Genomic DNA, 25,331 nt, shown 5'->3' with positions numbered 1-25,331 from the left:
TTCTTGGGCTGTATCGACTATCATTGTCTGACATTTCTATGGCCCGGTCACTGTTCCATGCAGAAAAACTTACCAGCAGACTGCGGTGAATTGCAAGACCAATGGGATGACTGCGGTGAATTGCAAGACCAATGGGATGGCTTCGATAAATGTCGATAGCAATATAAATCATAAAGTCAAAAATGGCAAAGTGTTTGTGCTGCAGCCGTGCATGATTTCCACTCCCTCCCTTGACTAGTTGTACGCCAAACAGAGACTTTGCTTCTTCTAGGAAGCTTATATTCTGTACTGAGCAACGCCAGTACGCCACCGATCATACAAGTAGTAAATCGCAGAGATACTATATACTCCGTACTACTGTAGCAACTAGCAAGTAGTAAGCAGAGATCGACAGCGATGTCTCGCTCCGTCGGAGTGACAATGGACGCCGCCGGCGCCGATGCAGACCAAGCCCGGCTGCACCAGCTGGGCTACCGGCAGGAGCTCAAGCGTGGCCTCTCGTATGTGATTCTTCTTTCGTTTTTTATGTTTCTTTTCCCATGCATTTCATATTGCGATCATTTTAAATTTCACCGTAGCTTGTGAGTGTAAACTTACCATATTGAATCCTTTGTTAGCCTGGTTTCCAACTTCGCCTTCTCCTTCTCCATCATCTCCGTGCTGACCGGCGTCACGACGACGTACGGCACGGGGCTGCGCTACGGCGGGCCGGTGTCCATGACGTTGGGATGGCTGGTGGTGGCGGCGTTCAACGGCTGCGTCGCCCTGTCCATGGCCGAGATCTGCTCGGCGTACCCGACTTCCGGCGGGCTATACTACTGGAGCGCCAAGCTTGCCGGAAAGGAATGGGCTCCCCTAGCTTCCTGGGTCACTGGCTGGTGTGCTCTTCGCTAACATGTTAATTTATCTCTCATGGTTTAATCGTTATCATGTTTTAAATTTTGGAATTTAATAATATTTCCTTATTATGTTTTACAGGTTCAATATTATGGGACAGGTATGAATATGTTTCTCACGGGTTCACACCAAGTCTAAATCATATATCTCTACTATTTTAAAAGCGAAATTGTTCTACTTACATGCTCTCATCCGAATATGCATAACGTTTTACAGGTTCAATATTGTGGGACAAGTATGAATATGTTTCTCACTGGTCCACACTAAGTCTAAATCGTATATCTCTACTATTTTAAAAGCGAAATTATTCTACTTTCATGCTCTCATCCGAATATGCATAACGCGTCTGTTCACGAAAAGTAACCACCATCCCTCCCTAATTATATGGTGCTGGCCCATTAACGTATAGGCGGCTCATATCCCTAATTATATGGGTCTAATTCATTATAACATACATGCATATAACTAGTAAAAAGAAGAGTTAATTTTACACTCTCGAACTGTTTTCAGAAAGTGCAGAAATCTTTTGAGGGAAAAAAGTGCAGAAATCTGACACTCCAATTGCTCGTTAACTGATCCTCCAGTGGGCTTGCACGACGAGCGTGGATTTCTCGCTGGCGCAGCTTCTCCAGGTGATCATCTTGCTTGCCACGGGAGGCGCCAACGGCGGCGGCTACATGGCGTCCAAGTACGTCGTGTTGGCCATCTACTCTGCCATCCTCATCCTGCACGGCCTCATCAACAGCCTTCCCATACGATGGCTCTCCTGGTTTGGCCAACTTGGAGCTTTCTGGAACGTTGCAGGTGCTGTTCGTCCCGGCCATTTTTCAGATATTCAGTGTTGAATCCCATATATACATCATCTCATTCTTCGGTTTGTCTGTTTGAACAAACAATTCCAGGTGCCTTTTCGCTGACGATCTTGATTCCAGCGGTTGCCAAGGAGAGGGTGAGCCCTGAGTTCATCTTTACCCATTTCAACGCAGAAAACGGCGCGGGCATCCACGACAAGGCATACATTCTCGCAGCGGGGTTGCTGATGAGCCAGTACTCCCTTATCGGCTACGATACATCTGCACACATCGTAATTCTGAACTTTCTGATAGCTGAACAATCCTTAGTTTCTCGTTGCATACATACAATTCATCCACTAATCTTCTCCTCGCATATAAATATTCAGATAGAAGAGACCAAGAACGCGGATTGGAGTGGGCCAATTGGGATCATCACGTCCGTTGCACTGTCAACCATGTTCGGATGGATCTACCTGATTGCCCTGACATCGATCATGACCGACATACCTTACCTCCTGAACCCCAGCAACGACGCCGGCGGGTACGCCATCGCGCAGGCCCTGTACACCAGCTTCCACCGGAGGTACGGCACCGGCGCCGGAGCGCTCGCCTGCCTGGGTGTCATCGCCGTCGCCATCTTCCTCTGCGGATCCGCGTGCATCACCAGCAACTCGAGGATGGGGTACGCGTTCTCGAGGGACGGCGCGATGCCGCTGTCGCGCGTGTGGCACCGCGTGGACAGCCGCGAGGTGCCCCTCAACGTCGTCTGGCTCTCCGTCGCCGTGGCCTTCGTCATGGCTCTCACGGTGAGTTGCACACGCGTTGCTGCTGCTGCTGCTGCAAATTTCTCGTGCGCGCGTACGTACGTGCTGGTCTCATATAGTGTACGTTTTTTTGGCACAGTCGCTGGGGAGTCAGGTGGCTTTCCAGGCGATGGTGTCGATCGCGACGCTGGGTTTGTTGATCGCGTGCGCGCTGCCGGTGTTTTTCCGCGTGACGACGGCGCGGAGATCGTTCGTGCGCGGGCCGTTCCACCTCGGCAAGTACGGGGTCATCGTCGGCTGGGTGGGTGTGGTGTGGGTGGCCACCGTCACGGTGCTCTTCTCGCTGCCGGTGGCGTACCCGGTGGCCAAGGAGACGTTCAACTACACGCCGGTGGCCGTCGGTGGCGTGCTGCTGCTCAGCCTCGTCGCGTGGGTGCTTCACGCTCGCTTCTGGTTCCAAGGGCCTGTCACCAACGTTGACACGTACAACGTACCCTGAATTTGTATCCCTGGATTAGCTAGCGAGCACAGGTGGATCAGTAACTTAAATTTTGTGCAATTTTCTCTTGAGAGGGAAAAAAGATGTGCATCTTGTTGGTTGTAATGGGGACAAAGACCAAAATAAGCCCAACGAAGGGTGCTGCACATGTGGCTCCTCCATCGAACCCACCAAAAAGAGCAATTTTATATTCTTTGAGAAGATACATGAGGTACCACTTTTTTTAATTGTAAATTTGGTACATTTTAGTACCTAGGTACTACGAGGTACTAAATTTTACACTAAAATTTTAGTACCTCATGATACCTAGTCAAATACTGTAAAATTGCTCCACCAAAAAAAGTTGGCCGTCTATTTGGCCCATCACCAAATTGGGTCTCTACCAATAGTAGGCAGGATAGCAGATATGGTTTTTGAGAAGAGTAGCTTACTGTGTCATCGATTGTCATCTTTTATAGATGTGGTATTGATAGTTAGGAAAACTAGCGAGAACATCACGCATTGCAGCGAAACCTATCTATGATAAAACAGAAAACAATGGATAAAAATATGTATTTGATCGGTTGTATATATATATATATATATATATATATATATATATATATATATATATATATATATATATATATATGTATGTATGTATGTATGTATGTATGTGTGTGTGTACATAACTTCAACTTTAGGTGTTTGCTCCATTAGAGCCAAGTCGTTAGAAAGAAAGGTAGTTGCCATTCGTAAGCCATAACACCCATCCGTTAGTAAGTAAGATAGTTGACATTTATCACTCTTATGCTAATAAATTTATACCCACTATGAAAAATATAAAAATTAAATTATAGTTAGTACTCAACAATTAACTGAACAATCATAGATGAGTGAAGAATTATCATGATGAAAAAACCCGTTATGTAAACACTTCCCGAACTGCTAAACAATGTATTTATGAAAATATAAAAAAAGTTACTTTCAAAATTCATATTAGTCATTTTTTTTTAAATTTAAGTAGTTAATAATCAATTAATTATACGCTAATGGTTTAGCTTGTTTTGTGTATCTTTCCAATCCTCTCTTTTTCTCTCCTAGAATCAAACACACCCCAGATAACTTCTTGATCCCATAAGGCCATAACTACTATCTTCATACTAATTCAATCTAATGATAAAATATTGTTGATGATGTGGCTCTATGTATATGTTACTTTGTAGGAATTAATATTTTAATAGGTATAAACTATATAGGAAAAAGATAGATGCGTGCTTGATGAATTGAATAGACTTGTCGCCGACATAACTCGGTAGTTTTTTTTTTTTGGGAAAATTCACTGCGGGGCAAGTTTTTTGAGTTACATATTAAGAGAGCGGAGGAAGAGAAGAGGGTCTTTCAGGCTGAAATTACAAAACGATCATCAAGTTTAATTTGCTCAGCCTAAAGGGACGCATCTTCTATACATTGCACATGACTCGGTAGTTATTGGAGAGATCAACGAACCAAGAGAACATGGGCATCACAGGTTGGCAAAAGCCAGTGCTTAATCAGACAATCAGTGGCAATTACTAAGGCATCATGTAGTACAGTAGTAGTATAGAAATTATGTTGAACTTTTCTCAATGATCAACAATTTGCGCGTGCTCTAAGGTACGTAGGAATATGCATATCCATGTATATATTATATATTCCAAGATAGTATGGTAAACTGATTATTAAAGTATGCGCGTATCCACATGGATTATTCCTAACCGATCGTATGGTCAACTGATCATTATATAGTATGCACGTCCACCTGGACTATTTCCAACGGACCATGTATTCATATCAACTGATAATTACGGCCCTATGCATATCCACATGGGTCCTGTTTGGATCCGGAATCTTACTATTTATGAGTATTAAACGTAGATTAATGATAAAATCCATTCCATAATCCCTAGGCTATTTTGCGAGACGAATCTAACGAGGTATATTAATCCACGATTTGCTACAGTGATGCTACAATAATCATCCACTAATCATAGATTAATATACCTCGTTACTCGTTAGATTCGTCTCGCAAAATAGACTAGGGGTTATGGAATGGGTTCTGTCAGTAATATATGTTTAATATTCCTAAATAGCAAGATTTCGGAGGGCTATTTAATAGCCCGGAGGATCCAAACAAGGCCATGGATTATTATTGTTCCCAGCTGATCGACATATATATCGGTTTCCATAATCTATAAGGTAGTAGTGTTTAAATTAGGTAGTGTCTGTTATGTATATTGTCTCTTAATTAACTTGAGGATGCCCCACACGTTGCTGCGGGACTTGGTTAATATCAATTTGTTAGATAGGAGGTACAATCTCAAGAAGAAAGGAAGAAACAAATGACTTTCTTAGAGAAATTCTTTTTAGCAACCCTGTCCAAAATTTGTAGATAATTTAAGTAGCGCATTCAAAGCATAAGCTACAAAGAAGCAAAATGGTCTGACGTAAGTTAACAAATTGTAATGTTAACTGAATGGGCATTCGGCCATGAAGCTCTTTTATACGGATTGATGGGTCGGATACATGTAGATGAGTGTGGAGATGGGTTAATGTGTTCATGTGGGCTACATTTGGCACTAAGGAGGCGAAGAGACTCACCCGGTGCTTGATGGGTTGGGCTCTATGTTGCGTTCCATCCAACGTCTAAGAAGCAATCTAATGCATTCATCCAATGGTTCATAATTGATGATGACGTGGAAGCATGAGGTTTGAGCTTTTGGCATTAACTTTATGAAAGAAGGGACGAGTAGCTTAATCTATAAGGATGACTCATATTCCTTGTGAGCGATATTCGCGATATGTCTTTAAATTTGGACGGTAGTGTTACTTAGATCCGTGATCTTGTAAATTACATATTTAGATTCATAATCATGGTTTAATATACCAGAGCAGATAAAAACGCGTTTCAAGTGCCCACTTGGTTGACCAAGGTAGTTGAAACATTACATTCAAGACCTCTAAAAACCATTGTGGAAAAACAATTACATATAGCCACTGCACCCTATAGTACACACCTAAAATGTCCATTCACCTCCCCTCCTCCCTACGCATAGTCGATAGGGACGGTGGCGATTAGGGCAACACTGATGAGTGATGATTGTCAATGAGCCGAGGCGCTTTGGGCGGAGCAGCACCATTGTTGACATGAAGGCGAGCGATGGACCTTAACTTTCAGGGCAGCGGCACACGATATGCAATCCTTTTGCCAAGGTGGCTTTCAGAGATGGGCGAATGCAAACTTTCAGCTAGCATGGACAACTACGTTGGCGCCAAGACCAGTCACACATGCTTAATTTGGGTGCACCGTGCACCTACTCTCTATGACCATCAAGGGTACTATTACTATCCGAGATCTATATGACCCGATCGTTTGTTTGTTTAATGCAGTGCAGAGAAATGCAAGGCCAACAAGAAATTTCTTCATGTGGATGGCATCATCTTCATTATTCTTAAGAGTAAATTGTACTTTGCACTATGTAAATTGCATCGTGTTTCACTTGTTTTTACATGGACTCAATTGCTATGTGGCACCGCTCCTGCGGTAGGAATCACTGACATGTAGGCCCTTGAGCAAGTGGCACCATCGACATGTCAAAAGTAATATTGCAGGGGGTTGCTTATACTTTCACTTTACACCAAGTTATTTTAAAATAAATTTCACTTAACATCGGGATGCATCATCAAGCCTATAAAATTTCATAAAATCAAAGAAAAACATGTTGTGAAATATGGTCTAAATTTAAGAAGCTCAGTATGTTTTACTCATATTTTACAATCCTCGTGTTCAATAATAATGTAATATGATGCAAACCTAGTAAAATGAAACCAGCTATATTACTGCCGTCTCCCGGTTCAAAGGGCAAAGGGCAATTTACTCTGTTTTAATGCACGGAGAAATGCAAGACCAAAGAAAGGGATGGCTACGATAAACGTCGATAGCAATCAATCATGCAAGTAATAAAAAATGGCGAAGCATGCGAAAGCGAAGACGCCGGAGTGCTGCATCCGAGCATGATTTCCAGTCCCTCCCTTGACTCGCTGTACACCAAAGACTTTCTTCATCTAGGAAGCTTATATATATTCAATTACTGAGCAGCGCAACCGCGGAGATATCATAGAGAAAAGTAGTGAGCAGACACCGACGGCGATGTCTCGCTCCGGCGTGGTGGCCATGGACGCCGCCGGCGCCGATGCAGACCAAGCCCGGCTGCACCAGCTGGGCTACAGGCAAGAGCTCAAGCGTGGCCTCTCGTATGTGCTTCTTCTTCCCTTCTTTTACCACACTTCATTGCGATCATTTTTCACCAAATTAAGCTTGTGAGTGTTAATTTGGCATATATTGCAATCCTTTGTTAGCCTTGTTTCCAACTTCGCCTTCTCCTTCTCCATCATCTCCGTGCTGACGGGCGTCACGACGACGTACGGCACGGGGCTGCGCTACGGCGGGCCAGTGTCCATGACGCTGGGTTGGCTGGTGGTGTCCGCCTTCAACGGCTGCGTCGCCCTGTCCATGGCCGAGATCTGCTCCGCCTACCCGACCTCCGGTGGCCTCTACTACTGGAGCGCCAAGCTGGCCGGCAAGGAATGGGCTCCCTTGGCTTCTTGGGTCACTGGCTGGTGTGTTCTTCGCGTCCTAGCTTAATTTATCTCTCATGCTTTAATTTAATCGTTAACATGTTTTAAATATGGAATCCGCTTAATCCTTTTGTCTTCTGTTTTACAGGTTCAATATTGTCGGACAGGTACGTGCATTCAAACTCCATGAGTTATGTAGAAGTTTATAAAAAAATATAGTAGTATTTTCAGTACAAAACAAATCTATTATAAAATATATTAAATGGTACATTTAGTGAGATTAATTTGATTTGTAGACGTTGCTAAAATTCTTATAAATTTAAAAGTTTAACTTAGAAAATAGACAAAACGATTAATAATATGAAATGGAGGAAGTAATTAATGAGCCATGATTTTTGAAAGTGCTTTCAAATATGAATATAATTTTATTCCTTTTTTTTTCTCAATATACCTTTGGACTAATTGTTGTTCAAACTTCACGATTTCTTAAAAATAAATAAAAAAAGTACATTTTGCACTCTCGAATTGTTTCCAGAAAGCGCAGAAATCTCTGACGCTCCAATCGCTCGTTAACTGCTCCTCCACTCATCCCAGTGGGCTTGCACGACGAGCGTGGATTTCTCGCTGGCGCAGCTTCTCCAGGTGATCATCTTGCTTGCCACAGGAGGCGCCAACGGCGGCGGCTACATGGCGTCCAAGTACGTCGTGTTGGCCATCTACTCTGTCATCCTCATCCTGCACGGTCTCATCAACAGCCTTCCCATACACTGGCTCTCCTGGTTTGGTCAACTTGGAGCTTTCTGGAATGTTGCAGGTACAGTCGACTCAACGTCCCGACCGTTTCTTCAGATATTCAGTCTGAACATTTACATCATCAGATCATCTGATCGTGATTTGATCTTTGTTCTGTTTGTCTGTATCAACACACGATCCAGGTGTGTTTGCGCTGACGATCTTGATCCCATCGGTTGCCAAGGAAAGGGCGAGCCCAGAGTTCATCTTTACCCATTTCAACACAGAAAACGGCATGGGCATCCACCAGAAGGCCTACATTCTAGCTGTGGGGTTGCTGATGAGCCAGTACTCTGTAATCGGCTACGATACATCTGCACACATGGTAATAAATCTGATTGTTGAATGTCCTGAACAATCCTACTTTCTCTTCGTATGCATTCAACTGATCGACGAATCACTGAATCTTTTTGTCTGCACATTCAGATAGAGGAGACGAAGAACGCGGATTGGAGTGGGCCGATGGGGATCATCACGTCCGTAGGCCTATCAACCATGTTCGGGTGGATCTACCTGATTGCCCTGACATCGATCATGACCGACATACCTTACCTCCTGAACCCCAGCAACGACGCCGGCGGGTACGCCATCGCGCAGGCCCTGTACACCAGCTTCCACCGGAGGTACGGCACCGGCGCCGGAGCGCTCGCCTGCCTGGGTGTCATCGCCGTCGCCATCTTCCTCTGCGGATCCGCGTGCATCACCAGCAACTCGAGGATGGGGTACGCGTTCTCGAGGGACGGCGCGATGCCGCTGTCGCGCGTGTGGCACCGCGTGGACAGCCGCGAGGTGCCCCTCAACGTCGTCTGGCTCTCCGTCGCCGTGGCCTTCGTCATGGCTCTCACGGTGAATTCTAAGTCCATTGCTGCTGCTGCTGCTGTAAATTTCTCGAGCTGCTCTGATTTGGTTGTTTTCTCATGGCAGTCGCTGGGGAGCCAGGTGGCGTTCCAGGCGATGGTGTCGGTCACCACGCTGGGGCTGTACATCGCGTACGCGCTGCCGGTGTTTTTCCGCGTGACGACGGCTCGGAAGTCGTTTGTTCCGGGGCAGTTTCACCTCGGGCGATATGGGCTCATGGTCGGCTGGATGGCCGTGGTCTGGGTGGCCACCGTCACGGTGCTCTTCTCGCTGCCGGTGGCGTACCCGGTGGCCAAGGAGACGTTCAACTACACGCCGGTGGCCGTCGGTGGCGTGCTGCTGCTCAGCCTCGTCGCGTGGGTGTTCCATGCCCGCTTCTGGTTCCAAGGGCCTGTCACCAACGTTGACGCGTAAAACGTACCCTGAATTTTTGTAAATTTGAACGCGCGTACCCTGATTTGATAAATTTCAATTTGAAGCGTATTTGGGTTTGACCACGAATTGGATCCGTACCGATCCGTTAAACTCAAAATTTGTGTTCCTTTTGGACCGATATAAGCCCAACGAAAGGGGCTGTGTAGGTGGCTTTCCTACCAAGCCCAGGTAAAAAGTGGGCTTGCATTTGGCCCGTTACGGAATATGAGCGGTCAACATGGGCCGGATTGGTTTAACAGCTTGACTTTGGGCCACCGTGAAATGAGTCGCTAATCCTAGGATAAAGTACACTGAAGGTCCCTCAACTTGTCGTCGAGTTACAGAAACGTCCTCTGACAAGATATATCACATCCCTCAACTTAACAAAACCGTTTACTTCGGTGGTTGGTTTTATGTGACGTGACGGTTGAGTCAGCAGACCCACGTGTCAGATGCCACCTCATCACTTCTCTCTTATTTCGCCTCTTCTTTCTCTCGCTGTGCTCATCTGGCCAGGCGGCAGGGTGGCCGACGGGTGGGGACTGGGGAGGAGGCCCCCGCGGGGGCGGGGAGGCAGAGGTCCGGCGGCCGGCGTCCTTCTTCTTCGCTTCTTTCCGCTAGGCGGAGTCGCCAGCGGCGGCTTTCTCCACCGCGCGCAGCCGGGAGGGAGGTGAGAGGAGGAGGTCCGGCGGCCGGCGTCGCGCCCTCCGCCCGCATCCTCGTTGCCGCCGCTGTGGCGGCCTTCTTCTTCTCCTCTTTCCGCTGAGCAGAGTCGCCGGCGACGGCTTCCTCCATCGCGCGCCGCTCGACGGGGGGATGCCGATGGCGGCGGGGCCGCGTCTCGCCATGTAGCAGCCGTCGATGATCCTCGCGCCGTTGAGGAGCATGGCGACCAGGAGCCGGCGGCGAACGGAGTCGACCAGGCTGCGGCGGCGAACGGAGGCAACCAGGCTGTGGCGGCAAACGGCCAGCCGCCGAGGTCGCCCGCTGCAGCGCTGGTGAAGTTAGGATGATGCCTTCCAGTTTTGCTCTGATATGAGGGAACAATGATGCCTGGAAAATACCAGCTACTGACAAGCACAAGGGAAAGAAGAATATGAAGCATGTAAAATGAACATATCTGCAGCCAAACCATTTCAAGTTTTCAACCAGGCTATTTTGTTAATGCTTTGCACCATTGCTCTGCCCGTCAGGATATCCAATTATCCATTATTCACAGGCCCAAAGGAGTAGGGTCAGTTTCTAAACCTCGCCTAAATAGAGCAGAGAAAAACTACTTATTGTTACAAGGCATACCTTCAAAACAACAGCTCCCCCAGTGGAGTGACCAAGAAGAAAACAGAGGACCCCTGGATTCTCAAGCACAATTTTACCAAGAAGTACATCTTGTTTGAAGATAATAATATATTTCATAAGTAACTGAATGAAGGAATAATTGCAAGACTGCTTGCTTATATTCAGACTTACTGTATCTTCTACAACATAATCTAGTGAAGGCACATCACCATGTAGACCATCGCTGCCACCATGGCCTGACATTGTATATGAGTTAGAGTTAGCCTGTTAATGTTCAAAATAAAAGCAGAACCAAACAGATGTTGTTGATAAAAAAACAATGCAAACTGCATGGATAAAATCAATGAAATTGCCTACTGTATTTTGTTAGTAAGTGTGCACTGCAGAGTCAATTTGTGCTATGAGTGAACAGAATGTGGTAACATTACAATCATGAGCTATTCTGAATAAAATTTCATGCTTTTGTCCATAACAAACGGTAATACTTTGTTATTTTGATTGCAAGCAGGCCGCCGAGGTGGCCTGCTGCAGCGGCGTCTGCACGACCTCATCGCCACGGACGCCTTCCACCGCGACCACCAGGCACCAGCGCCATTGCTCCCGCCACCCCATGCCGCTCTTCTTCTACCGTCTCGACCACTGGGCCTACCCCGACCGCGTCGCGTCCACCTCCGCGGCGTCGACATCGCCGCCCGCGAGTCCCACCCGGTCATTCGCTTCGCCCACGCCGACGCCAACCTCCGCCGTCTGCCGCACGCCCGGTCATCTGCTGCACGCCCGCGCCCCGTCTGCTCCGCCGGCCGGCCGCTCCCCGCACCGTCGCCTGGTCCTCCGGCAGGCCCGTGCTGCGGGTGCATCTGCCGCAGCCGCTCCGCCCGCCGCCCGCCCACTCCGCCCGCCGCGCGCTGCTCCTCCCCCCGCCGCCCGCCCGCAGCTCCTCCCGTCGCCCGCCGCCGCCCGCTCCGCCCGCAGCTCCTCCCGTCGCCCGCCGCCGCCATCACTGCAGCCGCGTCGCCCGCGTCGCCATCAAATTGGAGAGAAGTGAGAGATGAGGAAGGGAGAGAAGAGGGGGAGAGAGATGACCTGGCATTATGACATGTGGGACTCACGTGGGTTCCACGCTGACTCAACAGCCACGTCAGATAAAATCGGGGTCAAAACCACCGGAGGATCTATAGTGAACGGTTATTAGTTGAGGGACGTCCGATATCTGGTTTTGTGGTTGGGGGACGATTTTATAACTCGATGACAAGTTGAGGGACCTTCGGTGTACTTTTTCCCTAATCCTATCATGGGATTCGCTTGAGCCGTCGGATGTAAACTGCGTGGTCCAGATCGATGCGGATGCACCTGTCTTACGATGTTTGCGACGGGGACCCACGATAGGAAAAGGTACACCCAAGGTCCCTCAACTTGTCATCGAGTTACAAAATCATCCCCCAACGGTAAAACCAGATATCCAGTGTCCCTCAACTTATAAAATCGTTTAATTTAAGTCATTCGGTGATTTTAACCCCGGTTTTATCCGACGTGGCGGCTAAGTCAGCGTGAGCCCCACATATCAGTATGCCATGTCATCCCCTCCTCTATCTAACTTCCTCCTCTCTCTCTCTCTCTCACACACATTTCTCCTCTGTGCTGGCTGCCGACGGGTCGGAGGAGGTCGCTGGGCGAAGACGGGCGGCGGCAGGGGGAGACCGGTGGCACACGGCCGGCCGAGGGTCGCCTGCCGCTGTCATCGCCGCGGCCGTTGGACGCCGACGCCGACGTGGAAGCGGTCCCTGAGCTCACTGTCGTGGACCCCGACGGTGGTGAGGTGAGCAAGGATGTGCGGGGTGGTGGGGGCAGCCGTGTATGCAGAGGCAACAGAGACGGCGGGCGGCGGTCGACGTCGACCATCTGGAGGCGGAGGCGCGCCGGTGCCGCTCTTGGATCTCGGCCACTACGCGGGAGTAGATGAGGTTGGGAGCGGAGGAGGCCCGCGGGCACCGAGCGGTGTGTCGTCGGCGCGTCGCCGCCCTCACCGACGACGTGGAGAGCGCCATTCCAGAGAGAGACAGATGTGGGTGATGGCCAACGACGCGGCGCTCCAAAAAGTTGCTCGTAAGGTCGAAGCAGCCGGGGCGGCTGCCCTGGATCGAGGCGCTGCAGATCCATCGTCGGCGGAACGAACGAGCAGCAGTAGAGGGAGCAGTCAATCAGTCATCACTTCCCTCCCTTGAGTATTAAGAGTGGTTCTCACTCGATTCACTTGCACACTCTTTCACTCCACTGCTCCAGTCCAGTGTGTTCACATGCTCTGCCCCAACGCAATTCAAGCAAGCAGATGAGATCGATGATGCGTCTCATGATTTGCTGCCTCCTAGTCTCTGCGGGGGCCGGGGGAATTGCAGGCGAGGGCAACTTGGACGTGGCGCTCCTCCTGCAGTGCGTGAAGCCAGCGCTGCGGAGGGAAGGCGGGAACACGCAGCTGGCCACCTGGACCGCCTCCACCCCGCTCTGCCTGTGGCGCGGCCTCCGTTGGTCCACCGCCGCCACGCTATCTCCACCGAATCCTAGGAGGCCGCTGCACAACCCTTGTCGCCGTCCTTGCTGCCGCATCCTAGGCGCCTCGGCTTGAGGATGCCCTTCCCCTTCATCATGCTACAGAGCCGGTGGCCGGCAGAGGAGAAGAGCGACGGTGGCGCTCGGTGGCGTAGACACCAGAGTCCGCCGCTGCCGCCGCCCTCCCCTTCTCCCACGTCACCGGCGACCTCCTCCCGACCCTGCGAGAGCAGAAAAGTGAGGGGGAGGGGGGGGGGGGGGAGATACTGAATTATATACCACTTTTAGATGTGGAAACTAACTGGATCCATATGTTATAGACATATGTGGACCCATATGTCATTGAGATAGACGTGACAAATAGTTAATTGACAAATCTAAAAGTGGCAAATAGTTAAATACCCGGGGGGGAGGGGAGGAAGGGAAAGGAGAGGAAAGAGATGATGACGTGGCACCCTGATATGTGGGTCCTACGCTGACTCAGCCGTCACGTTGGATAAAACCAGGGTTAAAAACCACTGAAGAACCCAAAACGAACGGTTTTGTAAGTTGAGAGACGTTGTATATCTGGTTTTGTGGTTTGGGGATGTTTTTGTAACCCGATGACAAGTTGAGGGACCTTGGGTGTACTTTTTCCCCAAGATATTCTTGTGGTGTTTATTGGGCCTAATAGGCCGAGGACTCATCAATTTCATGGGCTTTTCCTCGGAGTTTTTCCTCCGCGCCCGCCACACAGGTGTGAACAAACAGATCGATCAGAGACAGCGAGGGATCCGGTATACATCGAAGAGCTGAAGACCAATTAATGCACAAGCTGAAACAATCCAAAAATATCAAAGCAATTTGCATTATTGTCCGGAAATGAAAGGCGACGGTTAAATTTTGCTACTATCCTACCCAATCAAATAATATCCCCATCCACATCTTGATTCTTCCATCGTAGAGAAGCTACTGCCTAAACCAGACACTAGTACCATGCACTGAGCCTGTAAAGTTTTTGCAAATCTACTGCAAAGGAAGCACGATACAGATGGCGCTCTCTCGCTCCGTCGAGGTGGCCGTGCCCGCCGATCCGGCCGGCGATGGCGATCGAGATAAAATTCGGCTGCGGCAGCTCGGCTACAAGCAAGAGCTGAAGCGCGGCCTCTCGTAAGGAGCAGCTTATCTTATGAATTTACCATGCGAAGCCTCGCAAACTACTACTGTTCATTGGCATCTTTGGTTAATTGTTTTTGGCCTTCGTGAGCTAGTGTTCTCTCCAACTTCGCCTTCTCCTTCTCCATCATCTCCGTGATGGCCGGTGTGACGACGACGTACAGCACGGGGCTCCGCTACGGCGGGCCGGTGTCCATGACGCTCGGGTGGCTCGTCGTGTCCGCCTTCAACGGCTGCATGGCCCTGTCCATGGCCGAGATCTGCTCCGCCTACCCGACCTCCGGTGGCCTCTACTACTGGAGTGCCAAGCTCGCCGGCAACGACTGGGCTCCCTTTGCTTCTTGGATCACTGGCTGGTGAGTACGTGTATGTATTGTGAATTGTCCGTCTCTCATGAACTTCTCGTTCCAAGAAATGAGGAAAGCCTTGCAAAAATTTCATACTCCAGCATCTTTTAGGCTTCGTTTAAAATAGGATATTTTTATAGGATTTTCGCGGAAATTGATCGATCGTATATAAAAATCTTGTAAAACTCGCACATTCCAAAAGAGACCTTTATTTTCTCAAAAAGAAAAAAAGAGAGAAAGACCTTTATCTCTTGTTCTGTTTTTCATTCCTTGTGTTCTGCTTTGCAGGTTTAACATCACGGGACAGGTAGGTACATTCGGATTTCTGGGCCCGGGCTTCTCGCTAATTGATGGGCCTTTTTATTGGGCCATGAGTACAGAAAGGAATAAGTTCACTTTGGGTCCCTTTATTTGTTGCCCAGTCCGATTTTCGTCCCTTAATCACAAAACCGGGTACGACGGATCCCCTAACTTACGAAACCGTTTAAATTCCCTCGGCAGTATTTGACTCTGGTTTTGGCTGAGGTGGCACCGACGTGGCTTCTTTTGACTAGATTTTTGTCCAACGTGTTATTGACGTGGCGCTGATGGGGCAATTAGATCCCAAAAAAATAATAAAACTTATGGGGCCCACATGTCAGTTGCACACACAAATTAATAAAAAAGGTGGGCCCATGTGGACCCACACGTCATCCTCACAACCTCTTCTCTCTGTCCCCTCTCTCTCCCTCTTGTCTCTCTCCCGCTCATGGGCGGCGGAGCGACGAGGAGGCCGGCTGGAACGGCGCACGGCGGCCGAGCGACGAGGAGGCTGGCTGGAGCGGGCGACGGCGTGGCGGCGCTGGGGGGGCGGGGGTGGACGGAGCGGGTGCCCCGGCGCATGGCGTAGAACACCTCCTGCTCGAACGCCGGGTCGCCGTCGGCGAGGAGGCGGTGGACGAGCACCAGCATCTTGAGCGTGACGCCCAGGCAGCGTGACAGCGACGCGACGCAGGCGCGGGAGTGGAGCGTGAGCGCAATCACCTCCCGGACGTGGTGCTCATCGGCGGGGAAGCCATGGACGGTGTGGGAGAGGTCACGCTTGACCTCTTGACACATGGATACTCTCGTTTAATTATCTCGTTATTACAAACATGGTTAATTACAACTTCCAAATAAAGATCAAAGCAGACATATTATGTTAAACTTGTGCCTGCAAAAGCTGTTTTATTCAGTTAGGATAGTACTTTCCTTTTATGCACGTTATGTGTTTTAGCCTTTTAGGCTAGCTAATATTATTACTTGTAGTACTAGAACACATGCAGGAAATCTTAGCCGATTGCATGCTACTGAGCTACTCGATCGCTCATGGATTGACTGAGACGCCAGAGCTACACCTTGGTGTCCGCCTTGCCGCTGGTCGTCGAGTCATCGGCGCTGCCGCCGTCGGCGACCTTGTTGTTCCTCCCCTCGGCCATCTCCACGTCGTCGTCGCCGGCCTGCTTGCCGCGATTGCCGCGGCGGCGGCGAGGAGGAAGACGAAGATGCTGGCGGCAGCAGCGGCGGCGAGGAGGAAGACGAAGATGCCGGCGGTGGCGGCGCGCTGGGGGTGGTGTCGGTGTGGGGGATGCGTCGCCCCGCCTCGCCTCCTTCCCCCTGCGCACATGAAGAAGAGAGGACGATGAATATGAGAGAGAAGGGAGGGGGAAGAAGGGAGGAGTAGCTGACATGTGGGCCACCATTTTAAAATTATTATTTTTAGCTGACATGCGGGTCCCATGTTTTTTATTATTTTTTCGAGATATAATTGCCACGTAAGCGCCACGTCAATGCCACGTGGGACGAATATCTAGTCAAACAAGCCACGTAGTCGCCACATCAGCCAAAATCACCTTCAAAACCGCTGAGGGACCTCGTCTACACGGTTTTTGTAAGTTGGGGGATGGGTCATACCCGGTTTTGCGGTCAAGAACGAAAATCGGACTGAGTGACAAATAGAGGGACTCAATGTGAACTTATTCCGTACAGAAAAGCCTAACAGTGGGCTGACGCTATATGGATCTCTTGATGACATAGTGGGCCGCTACCACGAGCGTGGACTTCGCGTTGGCGCAGTTGGTCCAGGTGATCGTCTTGCTCAGCACCGGTGGAGCCAACGGCGGTGGCTACATGGCCTCCAACTACGTCGTGCTCGCCATCTACGGCGCCATGCTCGTCATCCACGGCGCTATCAACAGCCTCCCGATCCAGTGCCTCTCTTGGTTCGGCCAGCTTGGAGCTTTTTGGAATGCGGCAGGTAATGAAATTATTTTTTTTTCCTCCTCTTGCAATCGATCTCCTTATTAAGTCACCATCGATTCCATCATCACTCTATTGTTCTTCGTTTGCTAGGTGTCTTTGTGCTGGTGGCCTTGATCCCGGCTGTCGCCACGGAAAGGGCGAGCGTTGAGTTCATTTTCACTCACTTCAACACAGAAAACGGCATGGGGATACGCGACAAGGCTTACATTTTACTCATCGGGTTGTTGATGAGCCAGTACGCGATGGCCGGCTACGACACATCTGCTCATATGGTACGTTGCGATTTCGCCCCTAGACACAGTAGTCCATATCTAAACTGCAAATACTACTGACACTCTGACAGTATATCATTCTATGCATCAGACAGAGGAAACGAAGAATGCAGATTGGAGTGGCCCGATCGGGATCGTAACCTCGGTTGCTCTCTCGACCGTGTTCGGGTGGATCTACATAGTGTCACTCACGTCGGCGGTGACGGACATTCCCTACCTGTTGAGCCCCGACAACGACGCCGGCGGCAACGCGGTTGCTCAAGCTTTCTACACCACTTTCCACCGGAGATACGGCAGCGGCCTGGGAGGGATCCTCTGCTTGGGAGTCGTCGCTGTCGCCGTCTTCCTCTGCGGCCTCGCCTGCATCACTAGCAACTCGAGGTCAGATCGATCGATCAGCTGACGTGTTCAGGAATTTAGCTTAGCTTAATTAGCTACGTACATGTTGATAATTTCCTAGGTTAATTAGCCACTGCATGCAGGATGGCGTATGCGTTCTCCAGGGACGGAGCAATGCCGTTCTCGAAAGTCTGGCACCGAGTGAACAAGCAAGAGGTGCCTATAAACGCCGTATGGCTCTCTGTGGTGGTGGCGTTCATCATGGCTCTGACAGTGAGTTAATTCGTACCACTGCTGATTAATTTTCATGCTTGATTCTCAGTTCAGAATAACCAGAATTATGCTTTATTTTTATGACAGTCGCTGGGAAGCCAGGTGGCATTCCAAGCAATGGTGTCCATCGCGACGATAGGGCTCTGCATCTCCTACGCGCTGCCGATCTTCTTCCGGGTGACGACGGCGAGGGGATCCTTCGTTCCGGGGCCGTTTCACCTTGGCAAGTACGGGATCGTCGTCGGCTGGGCCGCCGTGCTCTGGGTGGCCGCCGTCACCGTGCTCTTCTCGCTGCCGGTGGCGTACCCGGTGGCGGAGGAGACGTTCAACTACACGCCGGTGGCCGTCGGCGGCGTGCTGCTGCTCACCGTCGGCGCGTGGGCTCTCCGTGCCCGCTTCTGGTTCCAAGGGCCCATTACTAACACTAATGACGGCCCGCTGTGACGGCCCATAACTGTATGGGCCGATGCATGTGTGCTACGGCCCATGGAGTTCTACGGCTGACAAGGAAGCCCACGTACATGTAGCCTTGTTGGGCGGCCCAGTAAGAGGCCGTTCTTTATTTTGATTCGTATTCCCATGTCCTTGGATGGAAATTCAACGGTCTACGATTCGGCTGATTATGTTAGAAAAAGACAGGCATGAGGTACAGAACTATACTAAAAAAGCAGCATGCGTGCAATAATTCAAGCATAGTTTAAACATGAACCAAAAGTCCTAAGGTATACAGTTTTTTTTTTGGAACGCATAAGGTATACAGCGATATATTGCATCTTATCCTTCAGTTAGTCAACGGTAGTTGGCAATACTACAGGAAAATCGTGACATAAGCGTATCAATCAATCATCAGTGGTATACAAAATTTCCAACCATTTCGTTGATTATGAATTATATATAAGAGAGAGGTACGTACTTGGACATTTCTTTTTTGGGAAGTTGACTAGTACAGCGAGCATGTAAACTATACTCTGCAGGATTAGTGAGCTATGGAGGTGATAGCGTCAAAAATAGCTAGCCTCCCAGGAAACAGCCTACAGGAGATAGAGAACTGATCCACGGCCATGTCTCGCTCCGTCCAATTAGCGATGGCCGCCGGCGATCAGGCCGCCGACGACCCGGACAGCCTCCGGCTTCTCCAGCTCGGCTACAAGCAGGAGCTCAAGCGTGGCCTCTCGTATGCACACAACAAGTTTCAGTTTATTCAGACTTAGCATGCATTCACCGTGCTAATTAGTTCATTCTTTTCAAAACTAAGACCATCTTGATCGATTCATCTGGATATATATACACACAGGACCCTGTCGAATTTCGCCTTCTCGTTCGCCAACATCTCGGTGCTGACGGGCGTCACGGCGACCTACAACACGGGGCTGCGCTACGGCGGGCCGGTGTCGATGACGCTGGGGTGGCTGGTGGTGGCGCTGTTCAACGGCTGCGTCGCCCTGTCCATGGCCGAGATTTGCTCGGCGTACCCGACCTCCGGTGGCCTCTACTACTGGAGCGCCAAGCTGGCCGGCAAGGAATGGGCGTCCCTGGCTTCTTGGGTCACTGGCTGGTACGTGAGACATGTATGAGCTAGTCTGCATCAATTTCCCCTGTCTTTATGCACTGGAACTAATCCAAAATGGTTAGGTGCAATTGTTTTCTTGATATCCTTGAAAAAAAATTGTTGTCTTGAGATGGTGCCTTCTTGAAGATTATGTTTGATCATTACTATTTTGAATATTTGTTGCTGTGGATTATGCATGTATGCTGTTGTTCAACTTAATTTGCGAGCCTGAATTTGTTATTGTGTTGTGTGTTCGACAGGTTCAATATCGTTGGACAGGTATACTACCATTGTCTGGTGGATCTAGATACTGTTTTTAGCTCCAGCTTATAACTTCATTTTTCGAGAAAAAAATTTGCATTGTTGCCCTGTCCTTGTCTTCAACTGTTGTGGCAGTGGGCAGCTATTGCGAGCGTAGACTTCTCGCTGGCGCAGCTGCTACAGGTGATCATCTTGCTTAGCACGGGAGGAGCCAATGGCGGCGGCTACATGGCTTCAAAGTATGTCGTGTTGGTGATTTGCGCCGTCATCCTAATCCTTCATGGCGTCATCAACAGCCTCCCTATCCAGTGGCTATCTCTGTTTGGCCAAATCGGGGCCATCTGGAATGCTGCAGGTGCATGGTACACATGGAGGCAATAATCACCAGTCCTTATGAATTGTGGTTCTTGGCATCTGAAGTCTGAATATTGAACCCTGAACGAAATTTATCTGTCTGAACAATCAACAATGATAGGTGTCTTTGTTCTGGTGATCCTGATCCCGGCAGTAGCAAAGGACAGGCCAAGTGTTGAGTTCGTGTTTACCCATCTCAACACGGACAACGGCATGGGGATCCATAGCAAGGCTTACATCCTAGCCGTGGGATTGCTGATGAGCCAGTACTCCGTGCTCGGCTACGATACATCCGCTCACATGGTAAACGAGTCCTCTACTCCTGTCAGGCTGCAGATATCTGAATGAGCATAACTGAATATGGATAGAACACAGTGTCACAGTGACGAGCTGATGATGCGTGTATGCAGGTTGAGGAGACAAAGAATGCAGATCGGAGCGGGCCAATTGGGATCATCACGTCGGTTGTTTGCGCGACGGTGTTCGGGTGGATCTACCTGTTGGCTCTGACGACTGCCGTGACGGACATCCCGTACCTGCTCAGCCCCGGCAACGACGCCGGCGGCTACGCCATCGCGCAAGCTCTGTACACCGCCTTCCACCGGAGGTTCGGCAGCGGCGCTGGCGGGATCGCCTGCCTGGGAGCTGTCGCCGTCGCCATCTTCCTCTGCGGCATCGCGTGCGTCACCAGCAACTCAAGGTGACGGGCTCACATCGCGTCGATCGATCTGATGATTCCACAGCTAGCTGTTCATCGAATCATCGTGTCGAGTTGGTGATTTACATGTCGGGTTTCTGTAGGATGGCGTATGCTTTCTCCAGGGATGGCGCGATGCCGTTGTCGCGCGTGTGGTACAGGGTGAACAAGCACGAGGTGCCTCTCAACGTCGTCTGGCTCGCCGTCGCCGTGGCCTTCTTCATGGCTCTCACGGTGAATTATTATATTCCGAGTTGCACGCGTTGCTGCTTCTGTTCCTCCTGCGTGCGCTGCTCTGACACGGTGCGCTAATTTTGTTGTTTTTTTGGCAGTCGCTGGGGAGCCAGGTGGCGTTCCAGGCGTTGGGCTCGATCGCGACGCTGGGGATGTACATCGCGTACGCGCTGCCTGTGTTTTTCCGCGTGACGACGGCGCGGAGATCGTTCGTGCCAGGGCCGTTCAACCTCGGAAAGTACGGGGTTCTCGTCGGCTGGGTGGGTGTGGTGTGGGTGGCCACCGTCACGGTGCTCTTCTCGCTGCCGGTGGCGTACCCGGTCGCCAATAAGGAGACGTTCAACTACACTCCGGTGGCCGTCGGCGGCGTGTTGCTGCTCAGCGTCGGCGCGTGGGTGCTCCATGCTCGGTTCTGGTTCCAAGGGCCCATTACCAACACTAGTGACGGCCCGATTTGACGGCCTAGAAAAGTATGGGCCCGCTGATGTGTAGCCTTGCTTGGAGGCCCATAAGTGGGCCCAATAAGAGGTCGTTCTTTAGGGCTTAGTATTTGTTAGAGTCTCAACTCTTAAATTTACCATTCTGGGTCTAAAGTATATCTCTAATTCATTTTGTGAGAATGTTCCACCAGCTTCACTCACATTTTAGATGAAATTAAAACGTTTTGGCTGACTCTAGCTCTTGCCAAACATAACCTTCATTGGATTCACATTTTTATTGGATGCAAATTTGAAAACTTCAACGGTCTAAGATCCGGCTGATTTTATTAGAAAAGGACAGGCGTGGGGACAAAAACTGTACTGAAAAAAAAGCATGCATGCACCCATTCAAGCATAGTTTAACATGAACCGTGATTAGAAGTAGTACTAACGTGACGTATATATATCCTATATTTTCTGAGTCAACATTGGCGTGTAATACGAAAGGAAATCGTGACATGGGCAGATCAGTGAATCAGTGGTACAAAATTTCCAACCATTTTGTTGACTCGCGAATCATACATGACAGATACTTGGACTATTCTCTTTCGGAAACTTGACTAGTTACACTGAGCTGTCTGAGCATGTAAACTGCAGCATAGCGCGACTAGTGAGCAACAGAGGTGAAAGCTTCTTCCCAAGGTAGAGGATCTAGAGATCCAGGCCATGTCTCGCTCCGTCCAATTGGCGGTGGCCGCCGGCGATCAAGTCGATCCGGACAGTCTCCGGCTTCACCAGCTCGGCTACAAGCAGGAGCTCAAGCGTGGCCTCTCGTATAGACGCATATGCTTGCTTGTGTTTAATTTGTTCAGACTAGTTCTTGATTAGCAATTAAGCATGCATTTTGGATCTTCCAGTCACAAGACTCTTTTCACAACTAATCTGCGTACAGGGCACTGTCCAACTTTGCCTTCTCCTTCGCCAACATCTCCGTGATGATGGGGGTGACGACGACGTACAACACCGGGCTGCGGTACGGCGGGCCGGTGTCCATGACGTTGGGATGGTTGGTGGTGGCGGTGTTCAACTGCTGCGTCGCCCTGTCCATGGCCGAGATCTGCTCGGCGTACCCGACTTCCGGCGGGCTATACTACTGGAGCGCCAAGCTGGCCGGCAAACAATGGGCTTCCTTGGCTTCCTGGGTCACTGGCTGGTACGTGCTAATGCAAAATTGTCAGATGCAATTCTTGCCTTGAGATGGTGCCTACTTGAATTCTGTCTTTTTTTTGTGTTCGACAGGTTCAACGTTGTGGGACAGGTACACTTGCCATTGTCAACTTGGATAATCTTGGGGATTGTTTTTTTTCAGTTGCAGACTATAATTGCATCGTCGTTGGCCTTGTACTTGTCTTCAATTGTTGTGGCAGTGGGCAGCTATTGCAAGCGTAGATTTCTCGTTGGCGCAGCTGCTACAAGTGATCATCTTGCTTAGCACAGGAGGAGGCAATGGCGGCGGTTACATGGCTTCCAAGTACACCGTGCTGGCGATTTATGCCTTCATCCTAATCTTGCATGGCATCATCAACAGCCTCCCTATCGAGTGGCTATCTCTGTTTGGCCATGTCGGAGCCATCTGGAATGCTGCAGGTACACAATGAAGTGAGTTCTATCGGTTCTAGGCATCTGAATTCTGAACCCTGAATTTATCTGTCTGAAACAATCAACAGGTATCTTTGTGCTGACGATCTTGATTCCAGCAGTAGCAAAGGACAGGCCAAATATTGAGTTCGTGTTTACCCATCTCAACACGGAAAACGGCATGGGGATCCATGACAAGGCTTACATCCTAGCCGTGGGCTTGCTGATGAGCCAGTACTCTGTTATCGGCTACGATACATCTGCTCACATGGTAAGTTAATCCTGCTGTCCCTCAGGTTGCAGATATCTGAATGAGCATTGACAGACGGTAGTGTGGCAGTGATTAACTGACGATGCATGCAGGTTGAGGAGACAAAGAATGCAGACCGGAGCGGCCCAATTGGGATCATCACCTCGGTTCTTTTCGCGACGGTGTTTGGTTGGATTTACCTGTTGGCTCTGACATCTGTCGTGACGGACATCCCGTACCTGCTCAGCCCCAGCAACGACGCCGGCGGCTACGCCATCGCGCAGGCTCTGTACACCGCCTTCCACCGGAGATACGGCAGCGGAGTTGGAGGGATCGTCTGCTTGGGAGCCGTCGCCGTCGCCGTCTTCCTCTGCGGCATCGCGTGCGTCACCAGCAATTCGAGGTGCGTGACAGAGCTAGCATCACGTCGCCCTGAATCCCTGATGATCGATTGAATTGCTCAAAGTGCTATATACATACTCGTTGTTTGTGCAGGATGGCGTACGCCTTCTCCAGAGACGGGGCGATGCCGTTGTCGCGCGTGTGGTACCGGGTGAACAAGCACGAGGTGCCCCTCAACGTCGTCTGGCTCGGCGTCGCCGTGGCGTTCGTCATGGCTCTCACGGTGAGTTGCATTTGCATTCGCATTGCTGCTCCGGTGATTCACGGTGAGTGCGCGTGATGACGACGCCTTCTCTGCCTTTTGCCGGTGCAGTCGCTGGGGAGCCAGGTGGCGTTCCAGGCGATGGGTTCGATCGCGACGCTGGGGATGTACATCGCGTACGCGCTGCCCGTGTTCTTCCGCGTGACGACGGCTCGGAGATCGTTCGTGCCAGGGCCGTTCCACCTCGGGCGATACGGGGTCGTCGTCGGCTGGGCGGGTGTGGTGTGGGTGGCCACCGTCACGGTGCTCTTCTCGCTGCCGGTGGCGTACCCGGTGGCCAACAAGGAGACATTCAACTACACTCCGGTGGCCGTCGGCGGCGTGTTATTGCTCAGTGTTGGTGCGTGGGTGCTACGTGCCCGCTTCTGGTTCCAAGGGCCCATCACGAATGTTGACACGCATTGTTGACAAGTATGGTATCGTGTTGTTAGTCAGCGAGTCAGTGGAAATATGGAACCACACTTTTATATTGTGTAATCTATACGTGCAATTGTAGTCGTTCAGCAGTTATCCACCATTCCGGTTTTCTTTTTTTATCCTTTTTATTTTGAAAAAAATGTTTTTTTTAAAAAAAACTTTTTTGAACGGTTGAAGAGCGCAGCAACGTGCGATGCGAGGGGCCTGTCTAGGGAAATTTCAGTAGCTGTAGCTTCTGCTATAATCTTCAGCTGCCAGAAACTCCATCAAACAATTTAGATTTTCACATATATTTTGAAAAGTTGTAGTTGTAGAATCTAGAAAATAAACTCGAAATCAGAAACTGGGTTTGCCAGCTTCTCTAGATTATCACTAACTGCTTATAAGAAGCTTAGGACTCTATCGTTTCTCTTATTGACGGAATAAGCGAAATGACATATTTGCAAACAGAAAATAATTTGTAAATAAAACTTTTATATAAGTGTTCTTAGCAATATAAACAAAGTCTGAAAAATAAACTTTGATGAAAAACCCCAAAATCTATCTATTATATTATTAAGATAGCTCGAAAAGAAGGCACTACGTTCGCTGTGGAGGCTAGAAATTCCCATATTAATCGAAGAAAAAGAAAAGGAGAGTCCAAGTAAAAATACAATCTAAAAAATAACTGAAATTCGGAATTAAAAATAAGCAATATTAAAAGAGGTGTCCATATAAGAACCCAATAC

At 49.7% G+C, this 25,331-nt stretch overlaps 5 protein-coding genes and 1 long non-coding RNA gene across 9 annotated transcripts; 5 read left to right on the top strand and 1 right to left on the bottom strand.

The window, feature by feature from the left end:
- Positions 1-308: 308 nt before the first annotated feature.
- Positions 309-3,100, top strand: LOC9268868 (amino-acid permease BAT1 homolog). The gene is made up of 7 exons (XM_026022471.2): positions 309-500; positions 618-878; positions 979-997; positions 1,482-1,701; positions 1,800-1,981; positions 2,078-2,497; positions 2,595-3,100. Exons 1-7 carry the CDS (start codon positions 397-399, stop codon positions 2,952-2,954), a joined length of 1,566 nt encoding a protein of 521 aa, XP_025878256.1. The 5' UTR covers positions 309-396; the 3' UTR covers positions 2,955-3,100.
- A 3,980-nt stretch (positions 3,101-7,080) lies between these two features.
- LOC4325824 (amino-acid permease BAT1 homolog) lies at positions 7,081-9,697 on the top strand. The gene is made up of 7 exons (XM_015786354.3): positions 7,081-7,226; positions 7,332-7,592; positions 7,699-7,717; positions 8,145-8,364; positions 8,486-8,667; positions 8,769-9,188; positions 9,267-9,697. The coding sequence occupies exons 1-7, from the start codon at positions 7,123-7,125 to the stop codon at positions 9,612-9,614; spliced, it is 1,554 nt and encodes a 517-aa protein (XP_015641840.1). The 5' UTR covers positions 7,081-7,122; the 3' UTR covers positions 9,615-9,697.
- A 910-nt stretch (positions 9,698-10,607) lies between these two features.
- On the bottom strand, positions 10,608-11,537 carry LOC112937627 (uncharacterized). 2 transcript variants are annotated; one of them, XR_010738814.1, is made up of 4 exons: positions 11,396-11,537; positions 11,082-11,146; positions 10,911-10,999; positions 10,608-10,796 (listed from the first exon to the last, which is right to left on the bottom strand). It is a non-coding gene; the product is annotated as an uncharacterized lncRNA (long non-coding RNA). The 2 variants fall into 2 exon arrangements; XR_010738815.1 differs by having other exon boundaries at positions 10,608-10,667.
- A 2,780-nt stretch (positions 11,538-14,317) lies between these two features.
- Positions 14,318-18,828, top strand: LOC4325823 (amino-acid permease BAT1 homolog). 2 transcript variants are annotated; one of them, XM_015786298.3, is made up of 8 exons: positions 14,318-14,603; positions 14,705-14,965; positions 15,245-15,263; positions 17,012-17,231; positions 17,327-17,508; positions 17,600-17,889; positions 17,991-18,120; positions 18,208-18,828. In XM_015786298.3, exons 1-8 carry the CDS (start codon positions 14,485-14,487, stop codon positions 18,562-18,564), a joined length of 1,578 nt encoding a protein of 525 aa, XP_015641784.1. In that variant the 5' UTR covers positions 14,318-14,484; the 3' UTR covers positions 18,565-18,828. The 2 variants fall into 2 exon arrangements, with proteins under 2 accessions (XP_015641784.1, XP_015641791.1); XM_015786305.3 differs by having other exon boundaries at positions 17,978-18,120.
- A 217-nt stretch (positions 18,829-19,045) lies between these two features.
- Positions 19,046-21,824, top strand: LOC4325822 (amino-acid permease BAT1 homolog). Of its 2 annotated transcripts, XM_026022470.2 has the most exons (8): positions 19,046-19,294; positions 19,415-19,675; positions 19,930-19,948; positions 20,066-20,285; positions 20,406-20,587; positions 20,695-20,984; positions 21,086-21,215; positions 21,314-21,824. In XM_026022470.2, the coding sequence occupies exons 1-8, from the start codon at positions 19,182-19,184 to the stop codon at positions 21,671-21,673; spliced, it is 1,575 nt and encodes a 524-aa protein (XP_025878255.1). In that variant the 5' UTR covers positions 19,046-19,181; the 3' UTR covers positions 21,674-21,824. The 2 variants fall into 2 exon arrangements, with proteins under 2 accessions (XP_025878255.1, XP_066162884.1); XM_066306787.1 differs by lacking the exon at positions 19,930-19,948 and having other exon boundaries at positions 19,415-19,688.
- Positions 21,825-22,220: 396 nt separating this feature from the next.
- LOC4326066 (amino-acid permease BAT1 homolog) lies at positions 22,221-24,689 on the top strand. The gene is made up of 8 exons (XM_015786327.3): positions 22,221-22,467; positions 22,587-22,847; positions 22,934-22,952; positions 23,062-23,281; positions 23,362-23,543; positions 23,636-23,925; positions 24,018-24,147; positions 24,238-24,689. Exons 1-8 carry the CDS (start codon positions 22,361-22,363, stop codon positions 24,592-24,594), a joined length of 1,566 nt encoding a protein of 521 aa, XP_015641813.1. The 5' UTR covers positions 22,221-22,360; the 3' UTR covers positions 24,595-24,689.
- The last annotated feature ends 642 nt before the right edge of the window (positions 24,690-25,331 follow it).

This window comes from Oryza sativa, chromosome 1 (genome assembly GCF_034140825.1).
Source record: "Oryza sativa Japonica Group chromosome 1, ASM3414082v1".
In the NCBI taxonomy this organism is placed as follows: domain Eukaryota; kingdom Viridiplantae; phylum Streptophyta; class Magnoliopsida; order Poales; family Poaceae; genus Oryza; species Oryza sativa.
Note: the sequence above shows the minus strand (reverse complement) of the source record. Positions and strands in the feature narration are given on the sequence as shown.